Source organism: Phyllobates terribilis, unplaced genomic scaffold (assembly GCF_046119375.1).
Source record: "Phyllobates terribilis strain yellow unplaced genomic scaffold, ASM4611937v1 Scaffold_7__3_contigs__length_470593459, whole genome shotgun sequence".
In the NCBI taxonomy this organism is placed as follows: Eukaryota; Metazoa; Chordata; class Amphibia; order Anura; family Dendrobatidae; genus Phyllobates; species Phyllobates terribilis.
The window spans coordinates 428,262,842-428,288,913 of NW_027362767.1; the positions used below are offsets into that span (position 1 = coordinate 428,262,842).

At 45.2% G+C, this 26,072-nt stretch overlaps 1 protein-coding gene across 1 annotated transcript in view; it reads right to left on the minus strand.

Annotated features, from left to right (window-relative positions):
• The window catches only part of LOC141155203 (H-2 class II histocompatibility antigen, A-U alpha chain-like), a 71,145-nt gene that overhangs the window by 13,128 nt on the left and 31,945 nt on the right, over positions 1-26,072 (minus strand). The window contains exons 2-3 of the mRNA XM_073641945.1: positions 17,304-17,549; positions 4,232-4,519 (exon numbers count right to left, since the gene is read on the minus strand). Coding sequence (XP_073498046.1) covers positions 4,232-4,519; positions 17,304-17,549 — 534 coding nt within the window. The remainder of the gene's footprint in view (positions 1-4,231; positions 4,520-17,303; positions 17,550-26,072) is intronic.

A 26,072-nucleotide genomic window follows, 5' to 3' on the forward strand; every position in this document is an offset into this window, starting at 1 on the left:
GCCGCAACATGAGTTGCATCAGAGACTCCCTCATTTCCCCCCCACACAACGTTCCCAGAACATTCAAACGGCAGAGTGTCTTAACCCTGCCTATACATTGTAGGTGAAACCAGCACCTCAACAACTATATAAGTATATTGGCCTGCCCGAGGTATATATGAGAGCCAGGTTATGAACAGTATATAATAACTGTAAAATAATAATCATAACATTAATGGACATAAATTCAGTAGGCAACAGAGGAGTATTATCCACTAGAATTCAAAAACCCTGAATTATTATATTATATTCTGTTAAGGATCTTCACAAAATTGGCGTCAGCCCGTCCGGATTTGTCTCTCTTTTAAGTCCAGCCACTTTGCAGCCTCCTTTGATGAATCAAAAAAATGAGTTTCACCCAGTGCTGTGACCCGCAGCCGTGCAGGATATAGCATTGCATAGGGTACTTGAAGTGCTCTCAATCTGCGCTTGATATCTTGAAATTGGGCGCGTCTCTTTTGAACCTCCACAGAGAAGTCAGGATAGAAGGACACTCTCGTCCCCTCTATACATAAGTCATTAGCCGACCGCGCCAATTGTAGGATTTCATCTCTGTCACGAGAATGCAGCATTTTAATTAAGACTGTACGTGGCATTGCCCCAGGAGGTGGAGGTCTGGTGGGGACCCTGTGTGCCCTCTCAATAGCGAACATTTTAAAGAATTTATCTTTTCCAAAGGATTGCAGCAGCCATGTCTCAAAAAAATCCACCACCTCTCTGCCCTCTGCTTTCTCTGGCACACCCACAATAAGCAAGTTATTTCTTCTTAGGCGATTTTCAAAATCATCCGTTTTGTTGAGTAAATAGTTAATAGAGTCAGTAGCTGTTTTAAGTGTTTTAGTCATAGGAGACACAGTATCTTCCAAATCCCCCACTCTGCCTTCTGTTGCAGTGAGGCGCTCCCTTATTTTCTGCAAATCATGGCGTATATGAGATATGTCTATTTTCACAGACCCTATATGTTCAGTGAGATCAGCTTTGCTATGTGAGATGGCCAGCAGCACATCTTTTAAAGTAGGCTCATCATCCTTTGTCACTGTGTCAGCATCACTGGTAACCTGAGCCTCTCTGCTGGGGGCAGTAGTTGGATTGGGAGCCTGTATTTTCCTTTGATATGGCTTCTCCTGTGCCTCCCCCGCTGCCCTTTCCACATCCCCCTCCGTTACCGTGCTTTTTAAAGACTGCACATTCTGATCGGGTGCAGGCTCCTCAGCTCCTCCGCCGTGTGCATATTTGGTAAGCCGGATCGCCGTCTCCATGCGCTTCTCCCGCTGCCTTGGAGTCTCGGTCCCCGCCTCGGTCCCCGCCATTTTGGCCCTCGTGCTGCGATGCGCTGGCCGCCTGTCTCTGCTTGCTGTCTCGCCGGGTCATCTCGTACTGCACCGCCGATTGCTCCCCCGCACTCCTGAGACCTCAGGCCACCTGGTAAGACCTCTCAAATGTAGTATTTCCCTCGGGCAGGAAGGATTACAGGACAGGGTTACAGGAACTCCTCTGCCTCACGTCTGCTCACATACTCGGCCAGGCCACGCCCCTCTTAACAGTGCTGTGGAGAAAATCTAATCTGGCCGCTGATTTCATCCATTATAAATTTATGCTTAAAACATATAACTCCGCCCTTCCCCTCTCCAAACAAACCTACTTTAACAACCTCATCATCTCACTTTCCAATAATCCTAAACGACTCTTTGACACGTTTCATTCACTCCTCAATCAAACAACACAGGCCCCGACCACCGACCTCAGCGCTGAAAATCTGGCCAATTATTTAAAAAAAAAATTGACCATATCCGACAGGAAATTTTCTCCCAATCCCCAAATATTATGCATGCTCCTCCCTCCCACATTGTATCTTGCTCACTTTTGACTTCGAACCAGTCACAGAAGAAGAAGTGACCAGGCTCCTTGCATCTTCTCGCCCTACCACCTGCACCAGTGACCCTATTCCCTCACATCTCCTTTAGTCCCTTTCTCCAGCTGTCACCACTCACCTAACTAAAATACTCAACTTCTCCCTCTCATCTGGTATTTTTCCCTCCTCTTTTAAACACGCCAGCATACATCCATTGCTTAAAAACATCCCTTGACCAGAACTGTGCTGCTAACTACAGACCTGTTTCCAATCTTCCCTTTATCTCTAATCTCCTGGAACACTTGGTCCGCTCCCATCTGATCCGCTATCTCTCAGTTAACGCTCTTCTTGACCCTTTACAATCTGGTTTCCGCTCTTTACACGCTACTGAAACTGCCCTCACTAAAGTCTCTAATGATCTACTAACAGCTAAATCTAATGGTCTCTGCTCCCTTCTGATTCTCCTGGATCTCTCTGCAGCATTCAACACCGTGGATCACCAGCTCCTCCTCACTATGCTCTGTTCTATTGGCCTCAAGGACACTGTTCTCTCCTGGTTCTCCTCCTACCTATCTGACTGCTCCTTTTCTGAGTCTTTTGCAGGCTCCTCTTCCTCTCCCCTTCCCCTTACTGTCGGGGTCCCTCAAGGATCAGCCCTAGGCCCCCTTCTTTTCTCCTTATACACCACTCCTATTGGACAAACAATCATCAGATTCGGTTTTCAGTACCATCTCTATAACGATGACACCCAATTATACACCTCTGCTCCGGACATCACCCCTGCATTATTATAAAATACCAGTGATTGTCTTTTGGCTGTCTCTAACACTATGTCCTATGTAATCTGTCAAAAACTGAACTACTCATATTTCCTCCCCCCACCAACCTACCTGTGCCCGATATTGCCATTTCCGTTTGTGGCTCTACCATTACTCCCCAGCAACAAGCCCGCTGTCTTGGGGTCATTTTTGATTCAGATCTTTTCTTCACTCCTCACATCAAATCACTCGCTCGTTCATGTCATCTACACCTCAAAAACATCTCTGGAATCAGAACTTTTCTTACCATTGACTCGGCAAAAACTCTTACTGTAGCTGTTAATCATTCTCGTCTGGACTATTGCAACTCTTTACTAATCGGTCTCCCTCTTACTAAACTTTCCCCTCTCCAATCCGTCCTGAACGCAGCAGCGAGGATCAAATTCCTCGCCAACCGCTACACCGATGCCTCTTCCCTATGCCAGTCATTGCATTGGTTGCCCATCCAATACAGAGTTCAATATAAACGTATCACTCTTACCTACAAAGAGCTCCACGATTCAGCACCACTCTACATCTCCTCCCTTGTCTCAGTCTACCACCCTACACGTGCCCTCCGTTCTGCCAATGACTTAAAACGAAAATCCTCCATAATCCGAACCTCCCACTCCCGTCTCCAAGATTTCTCATGTGCTGTGCCAATTTTTAGATATGCACTACCCAGGACAATTCGATTAATTCCCAGTCTTAAAAACGCATTTCTTTAGACTGGCCTATCGCCTCAACATAGTTATCTAACTGTCCTAGTTTGGCCCATTTTAAAATTTCCTTCAAATTCATGTTCATACCCTCCATGCACTTAATAGCCTCTGTGCCTGTTCTGTACACATAATGACTGGCGACCAGTTCACATAGTGTTATGTACATACCCTATTTAGTATATTATGGCTGTACTATACAACATATTTTTTTGTTATGATTTCAGTCCTGGCGCAAACTTTTGTTTCGGCTTTCTTATTCTGATCTGCTAAGATTACATTTCCCAGCAACACTTGCTTCTCCATGGTGCTGCAAACCCCTCCGCATCCTGTGTGCTCGTAGTTATCATCAAGCTAATCCAAGTGTAGAATTCACATTATGCTTCTGTGCACTGCCTGTTCCTCTGCAGAATCCTGCATATCTGTAGTGCTGATCACTTCTGGTAACCCCTTAAATGCAGCTCTAAATCTCTGAATTTATAGCAGATGTGTTACATAGGCTGAAAAAAGACCTAGGTCCATCAAGTTCAACCTTTCTCCGCCAACCACACACTTTTTGTCACTAAATTACTGTATCTATAACCCACAATGTTATATGTATCGAGGAAAGCATCCAGCCCTTGTATAAAACCTGTTATAGTGTCGGCCATTACTACCTCTTGTGGTCGGCATTCCACAGTCTGACTGCTCTAACTGTAAAGAACCCTTTCCTGTTTAGCTGTTGGATTCACTTTTCCTCTACACGTAATGAGTGTTTTTCTTTGACTTCTATTTTCTAAACTTATCAGCTCAGGTGGAAATGATTCCAATATTTTTTTACTTACTCCAAAACCTGTTGGTGGGATTGATAGAGAGTCCATCATGCTGCACAGAGCAGGTGAACACGTCTCCTTCTTGTGGAAGGGTAGCCAAGTACAGGAATTTGCTGAAGGACCCGTCTAGTGCAGGATAGTAGTCAGTCTCCGACACACCATCTTTCACCGGCTCGTTATTCTTCAGCCACCGCATATTAATAACTGGAGGGAAGAACTGAGTGGCGAGGCAGACCAAGGTGACCGGCTGACCTAGAACCAGGGGCTTCTCTGTAAATATGCTGATGTCTTCCAGAATCACTACAAAGAGAAAATATCATATTAATTAGCCCTAAATAGTCATTCGGAGGAACCATAGAGGTCCTGTGCACTTGAAAGATCTCTATAATTTGAAGATTTTATACATATTGTAGGGGCTGCAGAGCACTTCTAATTGGTGGGGAGCCAGGTCCGGAGACCGCCCACTGATCACTCAAAACATTGCTTTGAAGTGTGCAGATCCTGTAGAAGTGTGTGTACAGAAACGTGGACAGGTTCTATAGAAACTCTACAAATCCATACACTACTCTATGAGAGTGAATGTCAAGGCCCCCAAAAATCGCTTAGCTAGGGGGACACGTGGGGACACAGGTCTATTTATTATAGTATTAATGACTGTCATGTTTTTTTTTGTACCCCCCCATTTCTTGACTCTATTGATCTCCCCCACTCCCACTTTTTTATTGATGATGAAATTTCAATGGCGCTTACTTATATGAGATCATTTAAAGGTCACCAGTAACTGCCAGGAAAAATGCGGGAAGAAAGGGCAGTTGATTTGAACGGGAAGAAACCTTTGATTTGATTGGACCAGGACTGAAAAGTGCGGGAAGATCAAAGGTTTATAAGGCCCCTATTCTGCGCACTTCTGGTAGAATGTGTGCAGCAAGTCAGAAAAGTACCGATGGAGAATCTCCTCAAGTAACTGATGCAAACAGCAGGAGCAGCTGGAGAAGACGGGCACAGAAGATGCCTGGAGATCTCGGAGACAACCACGAAGTATGAAATCATGCCGGTGCCTGAAAGAGCTATTCCAAAAAAAGCACCGGAGGAAGAAGCGTCAAAGGAAGATCGTCACAAGGACCCAAAAGTTCTGGCGCTTGAAAGAGAAGAGGACACCCAAGAGAAAGAGGAGAAGCTGTAAGGTCTATTCACTGCCGCCGCACAGCTCCAGAAGAAGGAATGACATAGGAATAATGTCGGCAGGGGGGGAGGGGGGGTCAGGTAAAGGATGGTCATGACAGACCAGGAAGCAGCAAGGAGCCAGCGACCATGTTGCAGAGGAGGCAACACTACACGTGGAACCTGTAAGCTGCAGGACCTGTGGACCATAGTGCTGAAGAGAAGAGTAACCCCTCGCTAAGGAATCATCGCTTGTCAGACGACCCGGCAGCATTAGGAGTGCTGGAATGTGAAGCTGAAGACAGGATAAACCATTCACAGAGAATCCCGAGATATCATGAGCGCTGGACAGCGGCACTGAAAAAAAGGATTAAGCCATCGCTGAGAAGAGCAGCAGCTGATGTTGGCTCAGGAAGTAGGGAGGCGCAGGCCAGCCATATAGCGCCATATAGCGGCTAGGCAGCACTGGCGCTCGCCTCTTGCTGGCTTGCAGCACTTAAGAGGAGAATCGCAGTCCTGCTGTACAGAAGCCGGCATTGGGTGAGAACATCTACTGTATGTCCCCCAGTCTTCTCTGTGTGTTAACCCTTCTAACAATGCTGATGCACTGGCTGGCTTTGGTAGGTTATTGACTGAAATGTTAGCTAAATGTAATGTGAATACTTCTGCTGCTGGTGTTTGGCTTAATCCATCCAGTTCAGCTAATGTTACCTCTAATGCAGTTAGGGTTAATGATGGTTCAGTTGTTAACCCTTTATTGCTAGAAAAAAGTTCTGGTGTAGTGGAAACCTATGATAAAGGGAATCTGTCACCCCTGGGACGTTTTTACCTATTAATGTGGACATACTGGTAATAGAATGATTACACTAATCATATCTGTATGCCCATATCTGCGGTCTTGATGTGCAGAAATCAGCTTTTATTCGTGTATGATAATGATTTCTTCCAGGCTCCGGGCGTGAGGTGCCCGGGATAAATCACCGCCTCTGGACTTCATTTAAATAGCGCCCCCTCCTATCAGTGTCACACTGCCCTGTGACGTGCATTTCTGACTCCAGAATCCCGCACCTGCGTCCTGCAATCACGCGATTATACTTGCCCATTCTGCCCTGCTATGTGCATTGGCTTCACTGTTCTTCTGTGCAGGCGAGTCACTGTTACTTCAGTAGCACTGACTCGCCAGTGCCTGCATGGAAGAACGATGAAGCCAATTACCATAGAAAGGTAGAAAGAGTAAGTATAATCGCATGATTGCAAGACACAGGTGCGGGATTCTGGGGTCAGAAATGCACGTCACAGGGCAGTGTGACACTGATGGGAGGGGGTGCTATTCATGCCACCCAGCATCGCACATTCAACTAAATCAACATCCTGGATGCCAAAACAGTTTAAATCAATGATGGAGGATGGAGCATCAGCTGACGCTCCCTGTCCAAGAATTTCCCCTCTGCGTCTGACATGGAAGTGGGCATGATGATGTAATTAAAATGTGCCTGCTGTTTCAAAATGTACAGAAGATTTGAAGACACCATAAGATACCATGAAGAGACCAGAGCAGCGGGGGAATGGGCAAAGGTGAGGTTTTTTTTTTAAAATGTGGGGCCCGTTATACTGTATGAAGCACTATGTGGGGCCATTATATTGTACGGAGGACTATGTGGGCCCATTATACTGTATGGAGAACTGTGTGGGGCCATTTTACTGTATGGAGGACTATGTGGGGCCATTATTCTGTATGGAGGACTATGTGGGGCCATTATATTGTATGGAGGACTATGTGGGGTCATTATATTGTATGGAGAACTATGTGGGCCCATTATACTGTATGGAGGACTATGTGGGGCCATTATACTGTATGGGGGACTATGTGGGGGCATTATATTGTATGGAGCATTATGTGGTGCCATTATACTGGATGTCGGATTATGGGGGGCCATTATTGTGTATGGAAGACTATGTGAGGCCCATTATATTGTATGGAGCACTATGTGGGGCCCATTATACTATATGGAGGACTATATGGGTTCCATTATACTGTATGGAGGACTATGTGGGGCCCATTATATTGTATGGAGGACTATGTGGGGCCATTATATTGTATAGAGGACTATGTGGGGCCCATTATACTGTATGGAGGACTATGTGGGGCCCATTATTTTGTATGGAGGACTATGTGGGGCCTATTAAACAGTATGGGGGACTATATGGTCCCATTATACTGTATGCAGGACTATGTGGGGCCCATTATACTGTATGGAGGACTATATGGGTCCCATTGTACTGTTTGGCGCACTATGTGGGGCCCATTATACTGTATGGAGGACTATATGGGTCCCATTATACTGTATGGAGGACTATGTGGGGCCCATTATATTGTATATAGGGCTATGTGGGCCCATTATACTGTATGGAGGGCTAAATGGTCCCATTATACTGTATGGAGGGCTATGTGGGCCCATTATACTGTATGGAGGGCTATGTGGGGCCATTATACTGTATGGAGGACTATGTGGGGCCATTATACTGTATGGGGGACTATGTGGGGGCATTATATTGTATGGAGCATTATGTGGTGCCATTATACTGGATGTCGGATTATGGGGGGCCATTATTGTGTATGGAAGACTATGTGAGGCCCATTATATTGTATGGAGCACTATGTGGGGCCCATTATACTATATGGAGGACTATATGGGTTCCATTATACTGTATGGAGGACTATGTGGGGCCCATTATATTGTATGGAGGACTATGTGGGGCCATTATATTGTATAGAGGACTATGTGGGGCCCATTATACTGTATGGAGGACTATGTGGGGCCCATTATTTTGTATGGAGGACTATGTGGGGCCTATTAAACAGTATGGGGGACTATATGGTCCCATTATACTGTATGCAGGACTATGTGGGGCCCATTATACTGTATGGAGGACTATATGGGTCCCATTGTACTGTTTGGCGCACTATGTGGGGCCCATTATACTGTATGGAGGACTATATGGGTCCCATTATACTGTATGGAGGACTATGTGGGGCCCATTATATTGTATATAGGGCTATGTGGGCCCATTATACTGTATGGAGGGCTATATGGTCCCATTATACTGTATGGAGGGCTATGTGGGCCCATTATACTGTATGGAGGGCTATGTGGGGCCATTATACTGTATGGAGGGCTATGTGGGGCCATTATACTGTATGGAAGACTATGTGGGGCCCATTATACTGTATGGAAGACTATGTGGGGCCATTATACAGTATGGATGACTATGTGGGACCATTATACCGTATAAAGGACAATGCGGGGCCCATTATTCTGTATGGTGCACTATGTGGGGCCCATTATATTGTATGGAGGACTATGTGGGGTCCATTATACTGTATGGAAGACTATGTGGGACCATTATAATGTATGCAGGACTATGTGGGGCTCATTATTCTGTATGGAGGACTATGTGTGGCTCATTATTCTATATGGAGGACTATGTGGGGCTATTATACTGTATGGTGGACTATGTGGTGCCATTATATTGTCTGGAACACTATGTGGGGCCATTGTACTATACGGAGCACTGTATGGGGCTCATTATACTGTATGGAAGGCAATGCAGGGCCCCACTATACTGCATTGAGGGCTGTGTGTAGATTACAGTTGGAGAATCAAATTGTGATGGAGTCACCATTCTTTGTCAGGGGAATTGAAGGAGGGGGGTACAGTAGGGTCATCATACCGTGCATGTGGAGGGTACTGTGGAGGAATTCACTGATGGGGTGTCTTACTGTGTTTGGGGGGCACTTTTGTTTGCATCATACTTTACTATCTGTATTCAAATTTTTTTTATCCTTTGTTATTACATATTTAAGGCCATTGGGCTTTTATGCTTTTTACTGCTCTTACATAACACATTATATTATTCTGATATTTTATTCTAAGATCTATTAATTAAAATGTACTTTGTTCATGGGACAACCATTTTATTTTCGTTTCCATATGAAAAAGTTCATTGTTATATTTGATGATCAGGAAAAACTCCCTCAATTGTAGACATTTTTTTAAATAAATATCAAGGCTGGCCCGCAACTTTGTCCAAGCTTTTGTCCCTCTGCGTATTTGAGTTTGACATCCCTGACCTAGAGGATTTGGGCATAGAGCAGTTTTTCGAGTAATCAGTGGGTGAGGAGAGGTGGAGTGGGGGATTCAGGACCCAGCCCCACCAATCAGCAGCAATTTGTAGACACTTTAACTTAAAAAAACATCTTTTCAGATGATAGGTACTAGGGATGATCGCATCTGACAAAATTTTAATTTGATAAATTGCATGGATATTACAGGAATATTTGATTCACAGTGAAGTTAATATTTGGGGTTCCTGCAGAACCCAGAGCATAATAAACTTAGGATGTAAAAATCAATACTCACCTAACAGCTCACCTGTTGACAGTCCCCACGAGCCTCTGACTGGTACTCCGCACTTCTCTTTTTCCCCTTCTCCCATTCTTTTTTCCCCGTTTCACTCTAGCCTAGATCTTCCGCTTCTGACTTTCTGAAGACACTGTGCATCGCACCATCACTTGCGTAAAGCGCGCCCCGACGTGTACCGCAACAGCACCACACTTAGTGACATCAGAGGCATAGTCAGACGCCGGGAGACCCAGGGTACAGTGAAATGGCCAAAAAGAATAGGTACGACTTGGGAAGAGGAAAGGTAGAACTTCAGAGGACCATACAGCGAGACAGGTTAGAGGTAAGGATTTATTATTTCTTTTAACTGTTTGGCCTGCTATGGTTCAGCAGAATGGTGGCCACAGTTGGCTGCCAATTTGTGCTGAGCAAATTGAAAAAATCTGTATGCTCTACAACAGGGGTCTCAAACTCTGCTAAGTATATGGGCCGCACATAGAAAATATGTGAATTTGAAGGGCCGCATTCTTTGCAGGATGGTATGAAATTTTTAATGATACCATATTGTTTTTTTCTATACACCTTTTGGATCATTTTTTGAACATTTTTGGCTTTTTTATTTTATTCTTTTAAACTACATTCATGTTATGGGCCATGGTACAATTTTATAGTTTTTACAAGTTTACAGTTTTTACAATTTTTATTTCCTTTTTGTGTTCCCTAATTGGCCACATACAGTTATTTTTTTCTTACAATTAGCACCATATAGTAATTCTGACCAACTTCTTATTGTAATGTCCCCCATCTTGTAGTAGTTTCCCTATCTTGTAGTAATGTCCCCCATCTTGGTCCTCATCTTGTAGTAATGCCTGATCCTGGTCCCTATCTTGTAGTAATGTGCCCATCCTGGTCCTCTTCTTGTAGTAATGTGCCCATCCTGGTCCTCATTGTAACATACCTGGTGGCGTACTTGCATAGTGTACCATCTCCCACTATGCAAGATCGCAATCTTAGCCTTCAGTCCAGTTTATAAGTCGTGTTCCTGTTCTTGCTGTGGACATGCTCTGGTCTGACTGTTTAGGGCGGCGGCCCGGTTATTTCCTGCTTCTTATAGCTGCTGTGGGCACACTCTTAATGTGTCCTCAGCCTATTACTGTCTGTCACTGGATATTTAAACCAGCTTCACCTGGAAGCTGGTGCCTGAGCATCTTGTTCCTTCAGAGGGCTTCTTGCCTCTGTAGTGCCAGGTCCTGTCTGAACTACCTCCTAGCCTGTTGTCTGTTTGCCTTCCTGGAGGCTGTATTTCCAGGCCTGTCTGAACACGCTTCTAGCCTGTTCATTTCTGCCTCTGGGGGCTGTATTCCCAGGCTCGTTCCTGTATTTTGCTTCAGTACAGTTCCTGTCTGAACTGTCTCCTAGCTTCCTACCCGTTTTGTCTTTATGTCCGTTTGTTCTCTTTTTCTGCAGTGTCTGAACCAGCTCTTGGCTTTACCTAGGCTCGTTCCTGCATTTTGTTGCAGTAACTGTTTTTGTCTGAACTGTCTCCTAGCTTCTTACCTGTTTTGTCTTTATGTTCGTTTGCTCCCTTTTTCTGCAGTGTCTGAACCAGCACTTGTCTTTACCTAGGCTCGTTCCTGCATTTTGTTGCAGTAACTGTTCTTGTCTGAACTGTCTCCTAGCTTCCTACTTGTTTTGTCTTTATGTCCGTTTGTTCCCTTTTTCTGAAGTGTCTGAACCAGCACTTGTCTTTACCTAGGCTCGTTCCTGCATTTTGTTGCAGTAACTGTTCTTGTCTGAACTGTCTCCTAGCTTCCTACTTGTTTTGTCTTTATGTCCGTTTGCTCCCTTTTTCTGTAGAGTCTGAACCTGCACCTAACTTCTACTCGTTGTAATTGTACTTCTGTTTGTGAGTTGGAGTCCTCTCGCTACTTCTTTGCAAGTACCTTGTGTGTATCTGGTTCTGCTTTTCTTTCTGTTCCGTGTGAACAGAGTCCTGTCCCCTGCCTTTGCTTTGTCTTTGTTTACCGCTTCGATGATTTATCTCTGTCCTGTCTTACTTACCGCTCCGGCGGTTCCTGCCCACTCAGCCTTGTTCACCGCACTTGCAGTTTCGCTCAGCTCAGCCTTGTCTACCGCGTCTGCGGTTTCGCTCTGCTCAGCCTTGTCTACCGCGTCTGCGGTTTCGCTCTGCTCAGCCTTGTCTACCGCGTCTGCGGTTTCGCTCTGCTCAGCCTTGTCTACCGCATCTGCGGTTTCGCTCTGCTCAGCCTTGTCTACCGCGTCTGCGGTTTCGCTCTGCTCAGCCTTGTCTACCGCGTCTGCGGTTTCGCTCTGCTCAGCCTTGTCTACCGCGTCTGCGGTTTTGCTCTGCTCAGCCTTGTCTACCGCGTCTGCGGTTTCGCTCTGCTCAGCCTTGTCTACCGCGTCTGCGGTTTCGCTTTACTCTGCTTGATTTCCGCATCTGCGGTTCTGAACCCGTCTCCCAGTCTGTACTGGACCCTACCCAGCCTGCGCTCTAGCCTGCCTGTTCCTGTATTCCCCGGTGTGGGTCAACAGCCGTGTCCGGGGTCTTGACCTGGAGTGGCACCTGGTCCCTCTGCTCGGTTCCTCCCTGGTGCACTGGCGTCGTATGCCGTCGTGCAACCTTGGTCAGATCGGGCAGATACTTAGTTACGCCCCTCCAGGCACTCTCCGGTTCATGGCACAGTGGAATCACTAATCACGCACACGCCAGTCAGTCCAGGCGTGTGCATAACACTCATCTTGTAGTAATGTGCCTATCCTGGTCCCCATCTTGTAGTAATGTGCCCATACCGGTCCCCATTCTGTAGAAATGTGCCCATCCTGGTGCCCATCATGTAGTAATGTGCCCATCCCGGTGCCCATCTTGTAGTAATGTGCCCATCCTGGTCCCCATCTTGTAGTAATGTGCCCATCCTGGTCACCATCTTGTAGTAATGTGCCCATCCTGTTCCCCATCTTGTAGTAATGTGCCCATCCTGGTCCTCATCTTGTAGTAATGTGCCCATCCTCGTCCTCATCTTGTAGTAATGACCCATCTTGGTCCCCATCTTGTAGTAATGTGCCCATCCTGGTCTCCATCTTGTAGTAATGTGCCCATACGGTTCCCCATCTTGTAGTAATGTTTCCCATCCTGGTCCCCATCTTGTAGTAATGTGCCCATCCCGGTCCCCATCTTGTAGTAATGTGCCCAACAGTGGAAACCCCCCACAAGTGACCCCAATTTGGAAACTAGACCCCTTAGGGAACTTATCTAGATGTGTGGTGAGCACCCTGAACCCCCAAGTGCTTCACGGAAGTTTATAACATGTAGCTGTGAAAATAAAAAATAAAACTTTTTCCACAAAAATGATGTTTTAGCCCCAATTTTTTTTATTTTCACAAGGGTAAGAGGAGAAAATGGACCACAAAAACTTTTGTGCATCTTCTCCTGAGTATGCTGATAACCAATATGTGGGGAAAATACTATGTTTTGGCGCATGGCAGGGTTCAGAAGGGAAGGAGCACTGTCTGACTTTTTGAACGCAAAATTGTCTGGAATTGAGAGCGGACTCCATGTCGCGTTTGGAGAGCCCCTGATGTGCCTAAATAATGGAAACCCCCCACAAGTGACCCCATTTTGGAAACTACACTCCTCAAGGATTTTATCAAGGGGTATATTGAACATTTTAAACCCACAGGTACGACACAGAAATTTATAACATTAGGTCATCATATTGAAGAAGTTGTCATTAGTCTTGAGCTCAAGTGCTCGCTACATCAGTTTGCATCGGGTACTCAGGTATGCATCATGTATCGCGGGTGCTCGAGTGACATGCTCAAGTCCCCGCTCGCATGCTTCACGATTATTAGACACCCCAAAAAAACATGCGGGGATCGCTTGTGCATGGATGGCAATCCCCGCAAGGTTTTTTTGTCCGCGAAGCATATGGGGCAGAGACTAGAGCATGTCACTCGAGCACCCGCGATACTCGGTGCATACCCGACCACCCGATGCAAACTGCAAACTCAAGTACGAGCACTTTCGCTCAACACTACACTGTGTTCCAAATTATTATGCAAATAATATGTTCTCAGATTTTCCCAAATTACCTATATGAATTGCAGTCATTGTAATTTTCCAGTCAAATAACTATTAGAGTACAATTGAAAGGTTTTTGTACAAACTGCCTATGATAACAGGATATTTTTAAAAAATAAAATACTCAAACTGCACTCAAAATGCATGTTCCAAATTATTATGCACAGCAGAGTTTTCAACCTTTTCATTTTAATAAAGAACAAAAAAATGGTCATTTTTGAAATTATAAGCATTAGCAGGTTATTACACACTGAAATCAAACAGTTTTCAACTCAAAACTTTATTCTAGGTGATGTTACATTTGCACACAGGACCCCTTGTTCGAAAGGAGCTTCTGAACTCTCTCGTCCATTGAATTTGTCAGGTTTTGGATGGTTTCTGCTACAATTGTTTTGCATGAGGACAGAATACCCTCCCAGAGCTGTTGCTTAGATGTGAACTGCCTCCCGCCATCATAGACACTCCTTTTGATGATGCTCCAGAGGTTCTCAATGGGGTTGAGGTCAGGGGAGCATGGGGGCCACACCATAAGTTTGTCCCCTTTTATGCCCATAGCAGCCAGAGATGCAGATGTGTTATGTGAAGCATGAGACGGGGCATTATCATGCATGAAAATGATCTTGCTGCGGAATGCACGGTTCTTCTTTTTGAACCATGGAAGGAAGTGCTGTTTGAGAAACTCAACATACATTATGGAGTTCATCTTTACCCCTTCAGGGATCCTAAAGGGGCCGACAATCTCTCTCCCCATGATTCCAGCCCAAAACATTACTCCACCTCCTCCTTGTTGGCGCCGTAGCCGTGTTTGCATGGGGTGTCCATCAACCAGCCATCCTCCACTCCATCCATCTGGACCATTGAGCGTTGCACGGCACTCATCGGTGAACAAAACAGTTCGATGGTCCAGATGGATGGAGTGGGTATAAAAGGGGACAAACTTATGGTGTGGCCCCCATGCTCCCCTGACCTCAACCCCAATGAGAACCTCTGGAGCATCATCAAAAGTAGTGTCTATGATGGCGGGAGGCAGTTCACATCTAAGCAACAGCTCTGGGAGGGTATTCTGTCCTCATGCAAAACAATTTAAGCAGAAACCATCCAAAACCTGACAAATTCAATGGACGAGAGAGTTCAGAAGTTCCTTTCGGACAAGGGGTCCTATGTGCAAATGTAACATCACCTAGAATAAAGTTTTGAGTTGAAAACTGTTTGATTTCAGTGTGTAACAACCTGCTAATGCTTATAATTTCAAAAATGACCATTTTTTTGTTCTTTATTAAAATTAAAAGGTTGAAAACTCTGCTGTGCATAATAATTTGGAACATGCATTTTGAGTGCAGTTTGAGTATTTTATTTTTTAAAAATATACTGTTATCATAGGCAGTTTGTACAAAAACCTTTCAATTGTACTCTGATAGTTATTTGACTGGAAAATTACAATGACTTCAATTGATATAGGTAATTTGGGAAAATCTGAGAAAATATTATTTGCATAATAATTTGGAACAAAGTGTAGTCGCCATATCGTCGTCATTTTTTTCTTTACTTTTGAAAAAATCCCAAACTTAGCACAACCCTAACCCTAGCACAACCCTAACCCTAGAGTTTATTTTTTACGCCGTTCGTGCAGTATAAGTGATTAGACGACTTTATTCTTTGGGTCGGTGAGATTACAGTGATACCAGATTAATATCGGGTTTTTATGATTGACAGCTGTCACACACTAAAAGACGCATTTTTTTGCAAAGACTAGTTTTTGCATCGCCATATTTTGAGAGCTACAATTTTTCCATATTTCGGCCGACAGAGTCATGTGACAACTTGTTTTTTTGCGGGACAAGTTGACGTTTTTATTGGTGCCACTTTCAGGCATGTGACATTTTTTGATCGCTTTCTATTCTGATTTTTGAGAGGCAGAATAAACAAAAACCAACAATTCAGCAATTGTTGTTTTTTGTTTTTTTTTTATGCCGCTCCGTGTGTGATGAAATTGATAAGGCAGCGTTATTCTTCAGGTCAATACGTTTACAGCGGTACCGCATCTATATCTTTTTTTATGTGTTGGTGCTGTTACACAATAAAAACTATTTTATAGAGAAAAAAAAAATTTGCATTGCTTTATTCTGAGAGCTATAACTTTTTTATTTTTCGGCTGATAGAGCTGTATGGCGGCTTGACAAGATGACGTTTTCAGCGGTACCATTTTTTTTTACATTCTTTTTTTTTATTGCGTTTTAGTCCATTGTTTGGCGGTATGTTAAAGCATCGTTTTTTGCTTTGTTTTTTATTTATTTTTTTCCCGTGTTCACTAAAGGGGTTAACTAGTGGGACAGTTTTATGGGTCAGGTTGTTCTGGACGCGGCGATACCAAATATGTGTACTTTTATTGTTTTGTTTATTTTTATAATAATATTTATTGACGGGTATATTTTATTTTTTTCTTTTGGGGAATTATTTTTTAATTATTTTTTTAAAATATTTTAAAAAAAAATTTCTTTTCACTTTCTTACACTTTTTTTACTTTTACACTATGTCCCACTATGAGTCTTTCACATTTTGCAACCTGATCGGCTGTATAGCACAGAGAGAAGCAGCAGCTCCCTATACTATGCAGCCTGTCGGCGCTGCAAAGGGAGAAGTTACTTTGGTCATGCACTCCGCATGACCAAAGTAACTTCCTGCCACCTGGTGACCCGGATGTTGTCATGACAACGTCGGGTCGTCATGACAACATCCGGCACCGGACTCAGATGCCGTGGGACGCCGAGAAAGAAGGTGAGTACCGGAGCTTGCTCCCGGAATGCTGTGATCGACTTCGATCGCAGTATTCTGGGGGTTAATGTGCCAGGAACGGTGCGGGACCGCTCCCTGCACATAGCACCGGGTGTAACAATCAGCTGACACCCGGCGGCGGCTGCCCTGCACCACTTGTGTGCGGGCACGATCACCGCACGTGTAATAGTACGTAGCTGGTCCATAAAGCCCAGGGCGCAGCTATGTACTATTACTGACCTGGTCGGAAAGGTGTTAAAAGGGAGCCTCTAATGTCCTTTTTGCATTTTAAACTGCCCCCAATGTGTTGTTAGTGATGCAAAGAAAAGCTCCCAGCATTATGTGTATGAACACTTTATATCATTAGTAGATTGCATCACATACCTTTCGTTTCAGTCATAGGGGTGTCACTTTTTACCGCTTCAGTCACAGCCAGTCATGGTCCTGTTAAAAATTATTTACACCCACCGTACTGCGATTGATTGCCGTGACTGGCCTGATGTCATCACAACGGCCTCTGAAATCCCACGCTGGCGCACTGTCCATCAGCTTCCTGGACATGTGCTATGACCCTGGGTGAACGTCCCTAGCTTCTTTTCACATTGTCACAAGGACATTGGTTTATATGACAATAAGGATGACTTACCACTTTTTGCTTTTGTGAAGTTTGACCGTTGTTTATAAATCTCAATATTATGTTTCAAAACACCAATATTCTGCAGAGCTCCAGCTGCATCAAAACTGGCCACATGTGCAAACTCTGGCAGCTTCCACCTTGTTTCTTTACGGCCCAAGTCAACATTAAATAGCTCATCATCATCAAACTGAAAGGTGTACTCTCCTGTGGGCTCCAAAGTCTGGACAAAGACTGATTGAGTCAAGATATTTCCAACTGAAAAACACAAATGAACATTTTTTTGGAAAGGTAAATTCTTAATTGCATAATGTTTCTCTAAATAAATCAGCTTAAACAAAACATTTATTTATATAGATAGAAATTATGCATCATAAATAGCAACTGTGCAAAGAAATAAAAAAAAATATTGTGCTGAGCACATTTATCAATATTGTTTAGGGCAGGGATCCCCAATCTGTTGCTCCGGTGCCCCTGCTGTGTGTCTGCTATAATTGAATTTCAATTTTAGTTTTATTTCTCTATACGCTCCCTTCATACAAACCCTGACAGAATACTAATCAAAATAAGGACGTGTTTTGGAGAAGTAATTTTCATGCTCAGAATTTGGGAAATGTTTTGGATAGAGATCTGATGTTACAAACATTGACTTATCCATACAGGGTAGGGGCCATTTTCATCTTCAGAATATAGGAAATGTATTAATCATAGCTCATAATAACTTTGCTAAAGAAGCAAAGCTATTTTACTGTTCAGAGAGATCTACAAGTTAATCGGTTCGATTACAAAAAAAAATAAGTGAATTTCCAGTTCAAATTTTTGTTACATTTCATTGTTTTTATGAATTATGAATTTTACAACATTTTAAAATTACAATAAGCAAAGAAACAAATACTATGGGCAACTTTCCTCCAACATTGCAATCCTGGATCGAACTAGTTAACACAGTGATCCCATAAGAGAGAGTAGTCTATCATAGCAGGGGCTGCCTTCAGAGGTTCTCCAAGGTGTGGGATTTCTGGAATTCTTCATCCCTGACAATTTCTTCAAACTAATCATTACACTTGTAACGCAATGAAATGGTAGTAGCCGAAGTCTAGTTTTCCATATTTGATTTATTCCTTTTTTTCCTCAAGGCATAAACATGACAATAGTAGTAAAGTGTCACATGGAATAATGCATATTATATGGAATATATTTGGCAGCATGTTGTTAAAATGTGTATAATGTTTTATACTCATGATACCGTCTCAGTCATGTTCCTAGAATATTCCTAGATTAATCCAGTCAAGAAAACTGCAAATGTTACTAGATATTCAGATGTTATTATTATCCGATATTGTGTGTGTCTATTTTCTACAGTATACTTCACAAAAGATGTACCATGAATGATTGTTATAAGTCTCAGATATACTTCAGAATTTATGTAATTGTTCAGTAACAGTTGTCAATAAAACAAATTTAAGAAGACAAGAAAAAAAAAAGTGAATAATGCTTAAAGCCCAATTCATAGGTCTTCTGACCCAAACTTGACAGCCTTATACAGCGGGTGATACAAGCATTTAACACATCAATTTTCTAAGTAAATATATTTCTAAAGGTGCTCGACATTAAATTCTCACCAGAAGTCGGTAACAACCCATTCCTAGCAACACAGGCAAAAAAATTACCATAGATATCCATAAACTAAGTTACAGTGGGGAAAATAAGTATTTGATTCACTGACGATTTTTTTTTTAAATTAATTGTATTAAACAATTTTCCAAACATCTATAAATCACAATACAATACACTATCCAGATTACAGAATATTATCAAACAGAATTGTATCATTCGTTATAAAGAGAAAATACAAAATCAATATAGAGAGAAAAAAATAAAAAGGCATTGGTGTTCATTAGTGTTGAGCATTCCGATACTGAAATATCGGGTATCGGCCGATATTCGCAGTATCGGAATTCCGATACTTAATTCCGATACTTTTGCAATATCGTATACCGGAATCGGAAGTTCCCATAATGCAATGAGCCATTTTCATTTTATTCAGCCAATGAGGATCCTAAGAAGTGTGGGCACATCCTGTTAGGCATGTAGGCATCTTAACTAATGGCATGGCTGTGATTGGCTGCTGAAATGATGTCATGATGCACTATAAAAGCCGCCGCCGCCATTTTGAGCTCACTCTGCTGTGAATTCAGTTAGGGATAGGACGCTGTTGTTCTGAGGGACAGTTTTAGCTACCTATTTGGTCTATTCTGCTTTACCCAAGCTACTTTATAAATCGCTGTGCCTTGCAGCGCTAGTGCACAGTTCTCTGCTGTTCACCGCTGTCTGCAAGGTCTGTGTGTGTGAGTGCAGCTCACCCTGTAGTGTGTGCTTCAGCCACGTCTGGTTGTAGTGCACTCAGTGTGTGTCACTGCCTCATACATTGTCCTTTTTTGCCAATTCATAATTTTTCCTGATATCTCCTATTAGTGTGGTGGTTCCATCCGTATTCAGCTAAATTGGTTCCAAACACACTATATAGGAGTAGATAGAGAATTTTTTTTGGTCTTGCAGCGCTAGTGCACAGTGCTCTGCATCTGTACTGTTCACCGCTGTCTGCAAGGTCTGGTGTGTGAGTGCAGCTCACCCTGTAGTGTGTGCTTCAGCCACGTCTGGTTGTAGTGCACTCAGTGTGTGTCACTGCCTCATACATTGTCCTTTATTGCCAATTCATAATTTTTCCTGATATCTCCTATTAGTGTGGTGGTTCCATCCGTATTCAGCTAAATTGGTTCCAAACACACTATATAGGAGTAGTTAGAGGAGCCTTTCTGCAGCATTGGGCCCTGCAGCCCCAGCCAGATTAGTATTAGCCTATTTTTTGCAGCCTCATCTATTGCATTGTAGGTTACCTTCCTACATTGTAATAGCTACAAAAAGTTTGTGATACTATCGTTATTACATCTTTAGGCACATCCAGTGTCTTTTTGTGACAAAAAAAACCTAAATAAAGTTCACCAAACACTCCACTTTACAGTTGTGTAGGCCACATTAGCTCATATTAAAGTCTAGTCCACACTTTATAAAATTAGTGTTTCTTATACCTGTTAGCAGCTGTTCAGGAATAAGCACACTAAGCCCTTAGTACTTTTCTGCCTATCTTTATCAGTCTACCAAGATGAAGAAGGCAGGGAGTAAGGCATGTGGGCATGGGCGTGGAGTTTCTGCAGGGAGAGGACGTGAGGATTCTGTGCCTGCAGGGAGAGGACGTGGGGATTCTGTGCCTGCTGCGGGCACCAGTGACTCAGCATCCCCCAGTTTTACCAGGGAACAGTCCATTATGCGCAGCTTTGTAGGAGCTAGCCGTACCCCACTGCTGCGCGAGGACCAAATTGAAGCCGTTGTCGGATGGATGGCAGCTAACGCATCGACTTCAATTAGTTCCAGATCCTCTCAGGTCCTGAGCACTGAAGAGCACCCATCTGTCTCTTCACCACCTGCCAAATTGCCCAGGCAGTCAGAGAGCCCTGGACAGGAGCCATCTCTACTTCTGTTCTCTGAATCTCTTGGCTTGGAAAGAGGGGGCCAGCCAAGCAGAATTCTAGAATTTGAAGAAGAGGTAGTATGCAGTGATGCGCAACCGTTTTGTCTCTCTGAATCTGAAGAGGCGGGTGGGCCAGTGCCTATGGTCAGCAGCACACCTCAGTAAGCATCTGATGATGAGACTCAGGTGCCACTTTCTGGTGCGTACTGTGCTGTTGAGACTACCCAGGAGAAGCAGTTGTTTGAAGAGGGTGGTGTAGATGATGAGGTCCTTGACCCATCATGGCGTGAGGGACAGGAAGGTGGTGGGAGCAGCTCTGAGGAAGAGATTCCCCGAACGGCCCAAAAAGGAGGGAGAGGGAGGGGGCAGACTTGGTTGCCTGTAGCCTCCACTTCGGCACCCATTAGGAGCATGGCTCTTCCAAAATCCAAAGCGGGCGCTCCCAAGACTTGCAGTGCCTGGTCCTTTTTTGACACAGTTGCAGATGACATTTGCCTTGTCAAATGCAAGCTGTGTAATCAGAAGGTGAAAAGAGGGAAAAGTGTCAGCAACCTCAATACCACAAATATGTGGAAACATGTGCGGACCAAGCACGTGGTGGAGTTACAAAAACACACTGAAGACCTAGGCCAACCTACAGCGCCACCTACCACCTCTTCAGCTCGTGTTGTAGCCTCTTCCTCCAGCTCACACACAGCTGGTTCGGCTTCCTCACAGGATCGCCATGGAAGAATCTCTGGCACTGTTGTACAGAGACACAGTGTAATTCCACCCACAGCACCACTTTCCCAGTCATCCTCACACTCCCAGGCCAGTCTACAGCCATCGTTAGCACAGGCATGGGAGAAAAGGCGCCCATACTCGGCAAACCACCCCCGAGCACAGGCTCTGAATGCTGGCATTGCTAAACTACTGGCCCTTGAAATGCTATCATTCAGGCTGATGGAGACTGACACATTCCGTAACTTTATGGCATTGGCAGTCCCACAATACAACGTGCCCAGCCGCTTTTATTTCAGCAGGCAAGCCGTCCCTGCCCTGCAACATCATGTGGAGGGAAAAATTAAACATGCGCTACAAAACGCCGTCAGTAGCAAGGTCCACCTGACCACCGATGCGTGGACCAGTAAGCATGGACAGGGACGATACCTTTCCCTCACTGCCCATTGGGTAAATGTTGTGGAGCCGGGTACAAATCTTGAGAGTGGCGCTGTACGTGTTCTGCCAACTCCAAGGATTGCAGGAATCCAGTCTGTACACATTGACTCCTCCTCATACTCCAGTTCCTCTGAATCAGCGCTGCAGGAGCCGTCACGGTCTACCTCCACATCGACCCGTGAACGGTTGGTTACCTGTTATGATGACCGATATGAGCACAGCCGTGGCCAAACGTCAACAGGCCGTATTAAAATTAATTTCTTTGGGGAATCGAAGCCACACAGCGCAGGAGCTCTGGAATGCCATCAAGCAGCAGAGCGACGTGTGGTTTGTGCCAGCGAATCTCCAGCCAGGCATGGTAGTGTGTGACAATGGCCGAAATCTGGTGGCAGCTCTGGGCCTAGGCAACCTCACTCACATCCCATGTCTGGCACATGAGCTCAACTTGGTCGTGCAGAGTTTTTTGAGTGACTATCCGGATCTTGATGCACTGCTTCACAAGGTCCGCATAGAGTGCGCTCACTTGCGGCGTTCCAGCAATGCAAGATCACGCATTGCAGCTCTGCAGCGCCGATTACGTCTTCCGGAACATCGCATCATATGTGACCTACCCACCAGGTGGAATTCAACGTTACATATGTTGGAGAGGTTGTGTGAGCAGCAGGCAGCAGTAATGGAGTACCAGCTGCAGCAGGCGCAAACAAGTCGCAGTGCGCGCCGTTCACACTTCACCACCACTGAGTGGGCCTCTATGAAGGACATTTGCCACGTTTTGCGTGCCTTCGATTATTCCACGCGGATGGCGAGTGCAGATGATGCACTAGTCAGCATGACTATCCCCCTTATCTGCCTGCTTGAAAAAACACTGCAAGCACTAAGGGATGAGGTTTTGGAAGAGGTGGAGGATGAGGAGTCACAAATGCCATCTGCTTCTCTACAGTCTGCGCAACGTGGTTCCTCACAAAGGCCTAGGCAGGAGACACTTTGTGAGGAGGATGAGGAGGAGTCAATGGATGAGGAAGACATTTGTCCAGAGGAGGGAGGTACACAATGCTCTAGTAGTCAGTATCTAGAGCGAGGGTGGGGTGATGCAGAGCAGGCAGAGATCACGCCTCAAGCAGGGGACAGCGTTTCTTGGCCAGTTGGCAGTCTGCAGCACATGGTTGATTTCATGCTGCAGTGCCTGAGAAACGACCGCCGCATCGCCCACATTCTCAACACGGCTGATTATTGGGTGTCCACCCTCCTAGATCCTCGGCTACCGGGACAACTTACAAAGCCTCATAACACTGTTGAACCGGGAGCGTAAAATGCGGGAGTACCAAGACGCACTGGTGCATTCCATCATGTTCTCCATTCCAACCGAGAGCAGTGCTGCTAGTGCTTTACAAAGCAGCTCAGTGCGTCGAGGCAGTGGAGGAAGCTCTGCACAAAGAGGGAGCAGAAGCAGCGCCTCAGCACAAGGCAAGACCAGTATGGCCGAAATGTGGCAAAGTTTTGTGTCCCCGCCGCCACAAATGTCTACACCATCACAGACGGCTCCAGTCAGCAGGAGGCAACGTTTCCGTCAGATGGTGACAGACTACATGTCTTGCCCTCTTAGTGTACTCCCAGACGGCTCTTCTCCCTTCAAGTTTTGGGTCTGTAAGCTGGATACATGGCCAGAGCTTAGTCAGTATGCATTGGAGGTGCTAGCTTGCCCTGCTGCTAATGTATTATCGGAACGCGTCTTTAGTGCCGCAGGTGGTGTACTAACAGACCGTCGCATGCGACTATCCTCCGATAACGTTGACCGGCTTACTTTTCTCAAAATGAACAAGGCCTGGATCTCTCATGAATTTGCCAGTCCTCTTCCAGAATAAATAATTGGTTGGCAACAGTATCCAGGTCTCCTGTTCTGTTCATGTTTCTACCACCTGAACTGTAATCCCTGAGCTCCAACACCGCCAGTTAGCGCTCGGAAGTGCCGTCTGCACAGTCAACACTTGCTGCCGTGTTATTGGGGTTCAGTAACATCAGCTGTTCCCCTGCTGTGCGGACGGCAATTTCTCCTGCTCTGTCCACATTCTCACTACTACAGATTTTAAAAGTTTCTCCAATTACACCTCTGGCTCCTCTGTTTTCAGTATTATCCCTGAGCTCCAACACCGCCAGTTGGCGCTCGGAAGTGCCGTCTGCACAGTCAACACTTGCTGCCGTGTTATTGGGGTTCAGTAACGTCAGCTGTTCCCCTGCTGTGCGGACGGCAATTTCTCCTGCTCTGTCCACATTCTCACTACTACAGATTTGAAAGTTTCTCCAATTACACCTCTGGCTCCTCTGTTTTCAGTATTATCCCTGAGCTACAACACCGCCAGTTGGCGCTCGGAATTGCCGTCTGCACAGTCAACACTTGCTGCCGTGTTATTGGGGTTCAGTAACGTCAGCTGTTCCCCTGCTGTGCGGACGGCAATTTCTCCTGCTCTGTCCACATTCTCACTACTACAGATTTGAAAGTTTCTCCAATTACACCTCTGGCTCCTCTGTTTTCAATATTATCCCTGAGCTACAACACCGCCAGTTGGCGCTCGGAAGTGCCGTCTGCACAGTCAACACTTGCTGCCGTGTTATTGGGGTTCAGTAACGTCAGCTGTTCCCCTGCTGTGCGGACGGCAATTTCTCCTGCTCTGTCCACATTCTCACTACTACAGATTTGAAAGTTTCTCCAGTTACACCTCTGGCTCCTCTGTTTTCAGTATTATCCCTGAGCTCCAACACCGCCAGTTGGCGCTCGGAAGTGCCGTCTGCACAGTCAACACTTGCTGCCGTGTTATAGGGGTTCAGTAACGTCAGCTGTTCCCCTGCTGTGCGGACGGAAATTTCTCCTGCTCTGTCCACATTCTCACTACTACAGATTTGAAAGTTTCTCCAATTACACCTCTGGCTCCTCTGTTTTCAGTATTATCCCTGAGCTACAACACCGCCAGTTGGCGCTCGGAAGTGCCGTCTGCACAGTCAACACTTGCTGCCGTGTTATATGGGTTCAGTAACGTCAGCTGTTCCCCTGCTGTGCGGACGGCAATTTCTCCTGCTTTGTCCACATCCACTGTACTACGGATTTAAAACCTCCTCCAAATACACCTCTGGCTCCTCCGTTTTTAGTATTTACCCTGGGCTCCAATACCGCTAGTTGCTGCTCAGAAGTGCTGTCTGCACAGTCAACGCTTGCTCCAGTGTTATTGGGGTTCAGTAACGTCAGCTGATCCCCAGCTGTGTGTCCGGCAAATTCTCCTGCTTTGTCCACATCCACTGTACTACGGATTTAAAACCTCCTCCAAATACACCTCTGGCTCCTCCGTTTTTAGTATTTACCCTGGGCTCCAATACCGCTAGTTGCTGCTCAGAAGTGCCGTCTGCACAGTCAACGCTTGCTCCAGTGTTATTGGGGTTCAGTAACGTCAGCTGATCCCCAGCTGTGTGTCCGGCAAATTCTCCTGCTTTGTCCACATCCACTGTACTACGGATTTAAAACCTCCTCCAAATACACCTCTGGCTCCTCCGTTTTTAGTATTTACCCTGGGCTCCAATACCGCTAGTTGCTGCTCAGAAGTGCCGTCTGCACAGTCAACGCTTGCTCCAGTGTTATTGGGGTTCAGTAACGTCAGCTGATCCCCAGCTGTGTGTCCGGCAAATTCTCCTGCTTTGTCCACATCCACTGTACTACGGATTTAAAACCTCCTCCAAATACACCTCTGGCTCCTCCGTTTTTAGTATTTACCCTGGGCTCCAATACCGCTAGTTGCTGCTCAGAAGTGCCGTCTGCACAGTCAACGCTTGCTCCAGTGTTATTGGGGTTCAGTAACGTCAGCTGATCCCCAGCTGTGTGTCCGGCAAATTCTCCTGCTTTGTCCACATCCACTGTACTACGGATTTAAAACCTCCTCCAAATACACCTCTGGCTCCTCCTGTTTTTAGTATTTACCCTGGGCTCCAATACCGTAGTTGCTGCTCAGAAGTGCCATCTGCACAGTCAATGCTTGCTCCAGTGTTATTGGGGTTCAGTAACGTCAGCTGATCCCCAGCTGTGTGTCCGGCAAATTCTCCTGCTTTGTCCA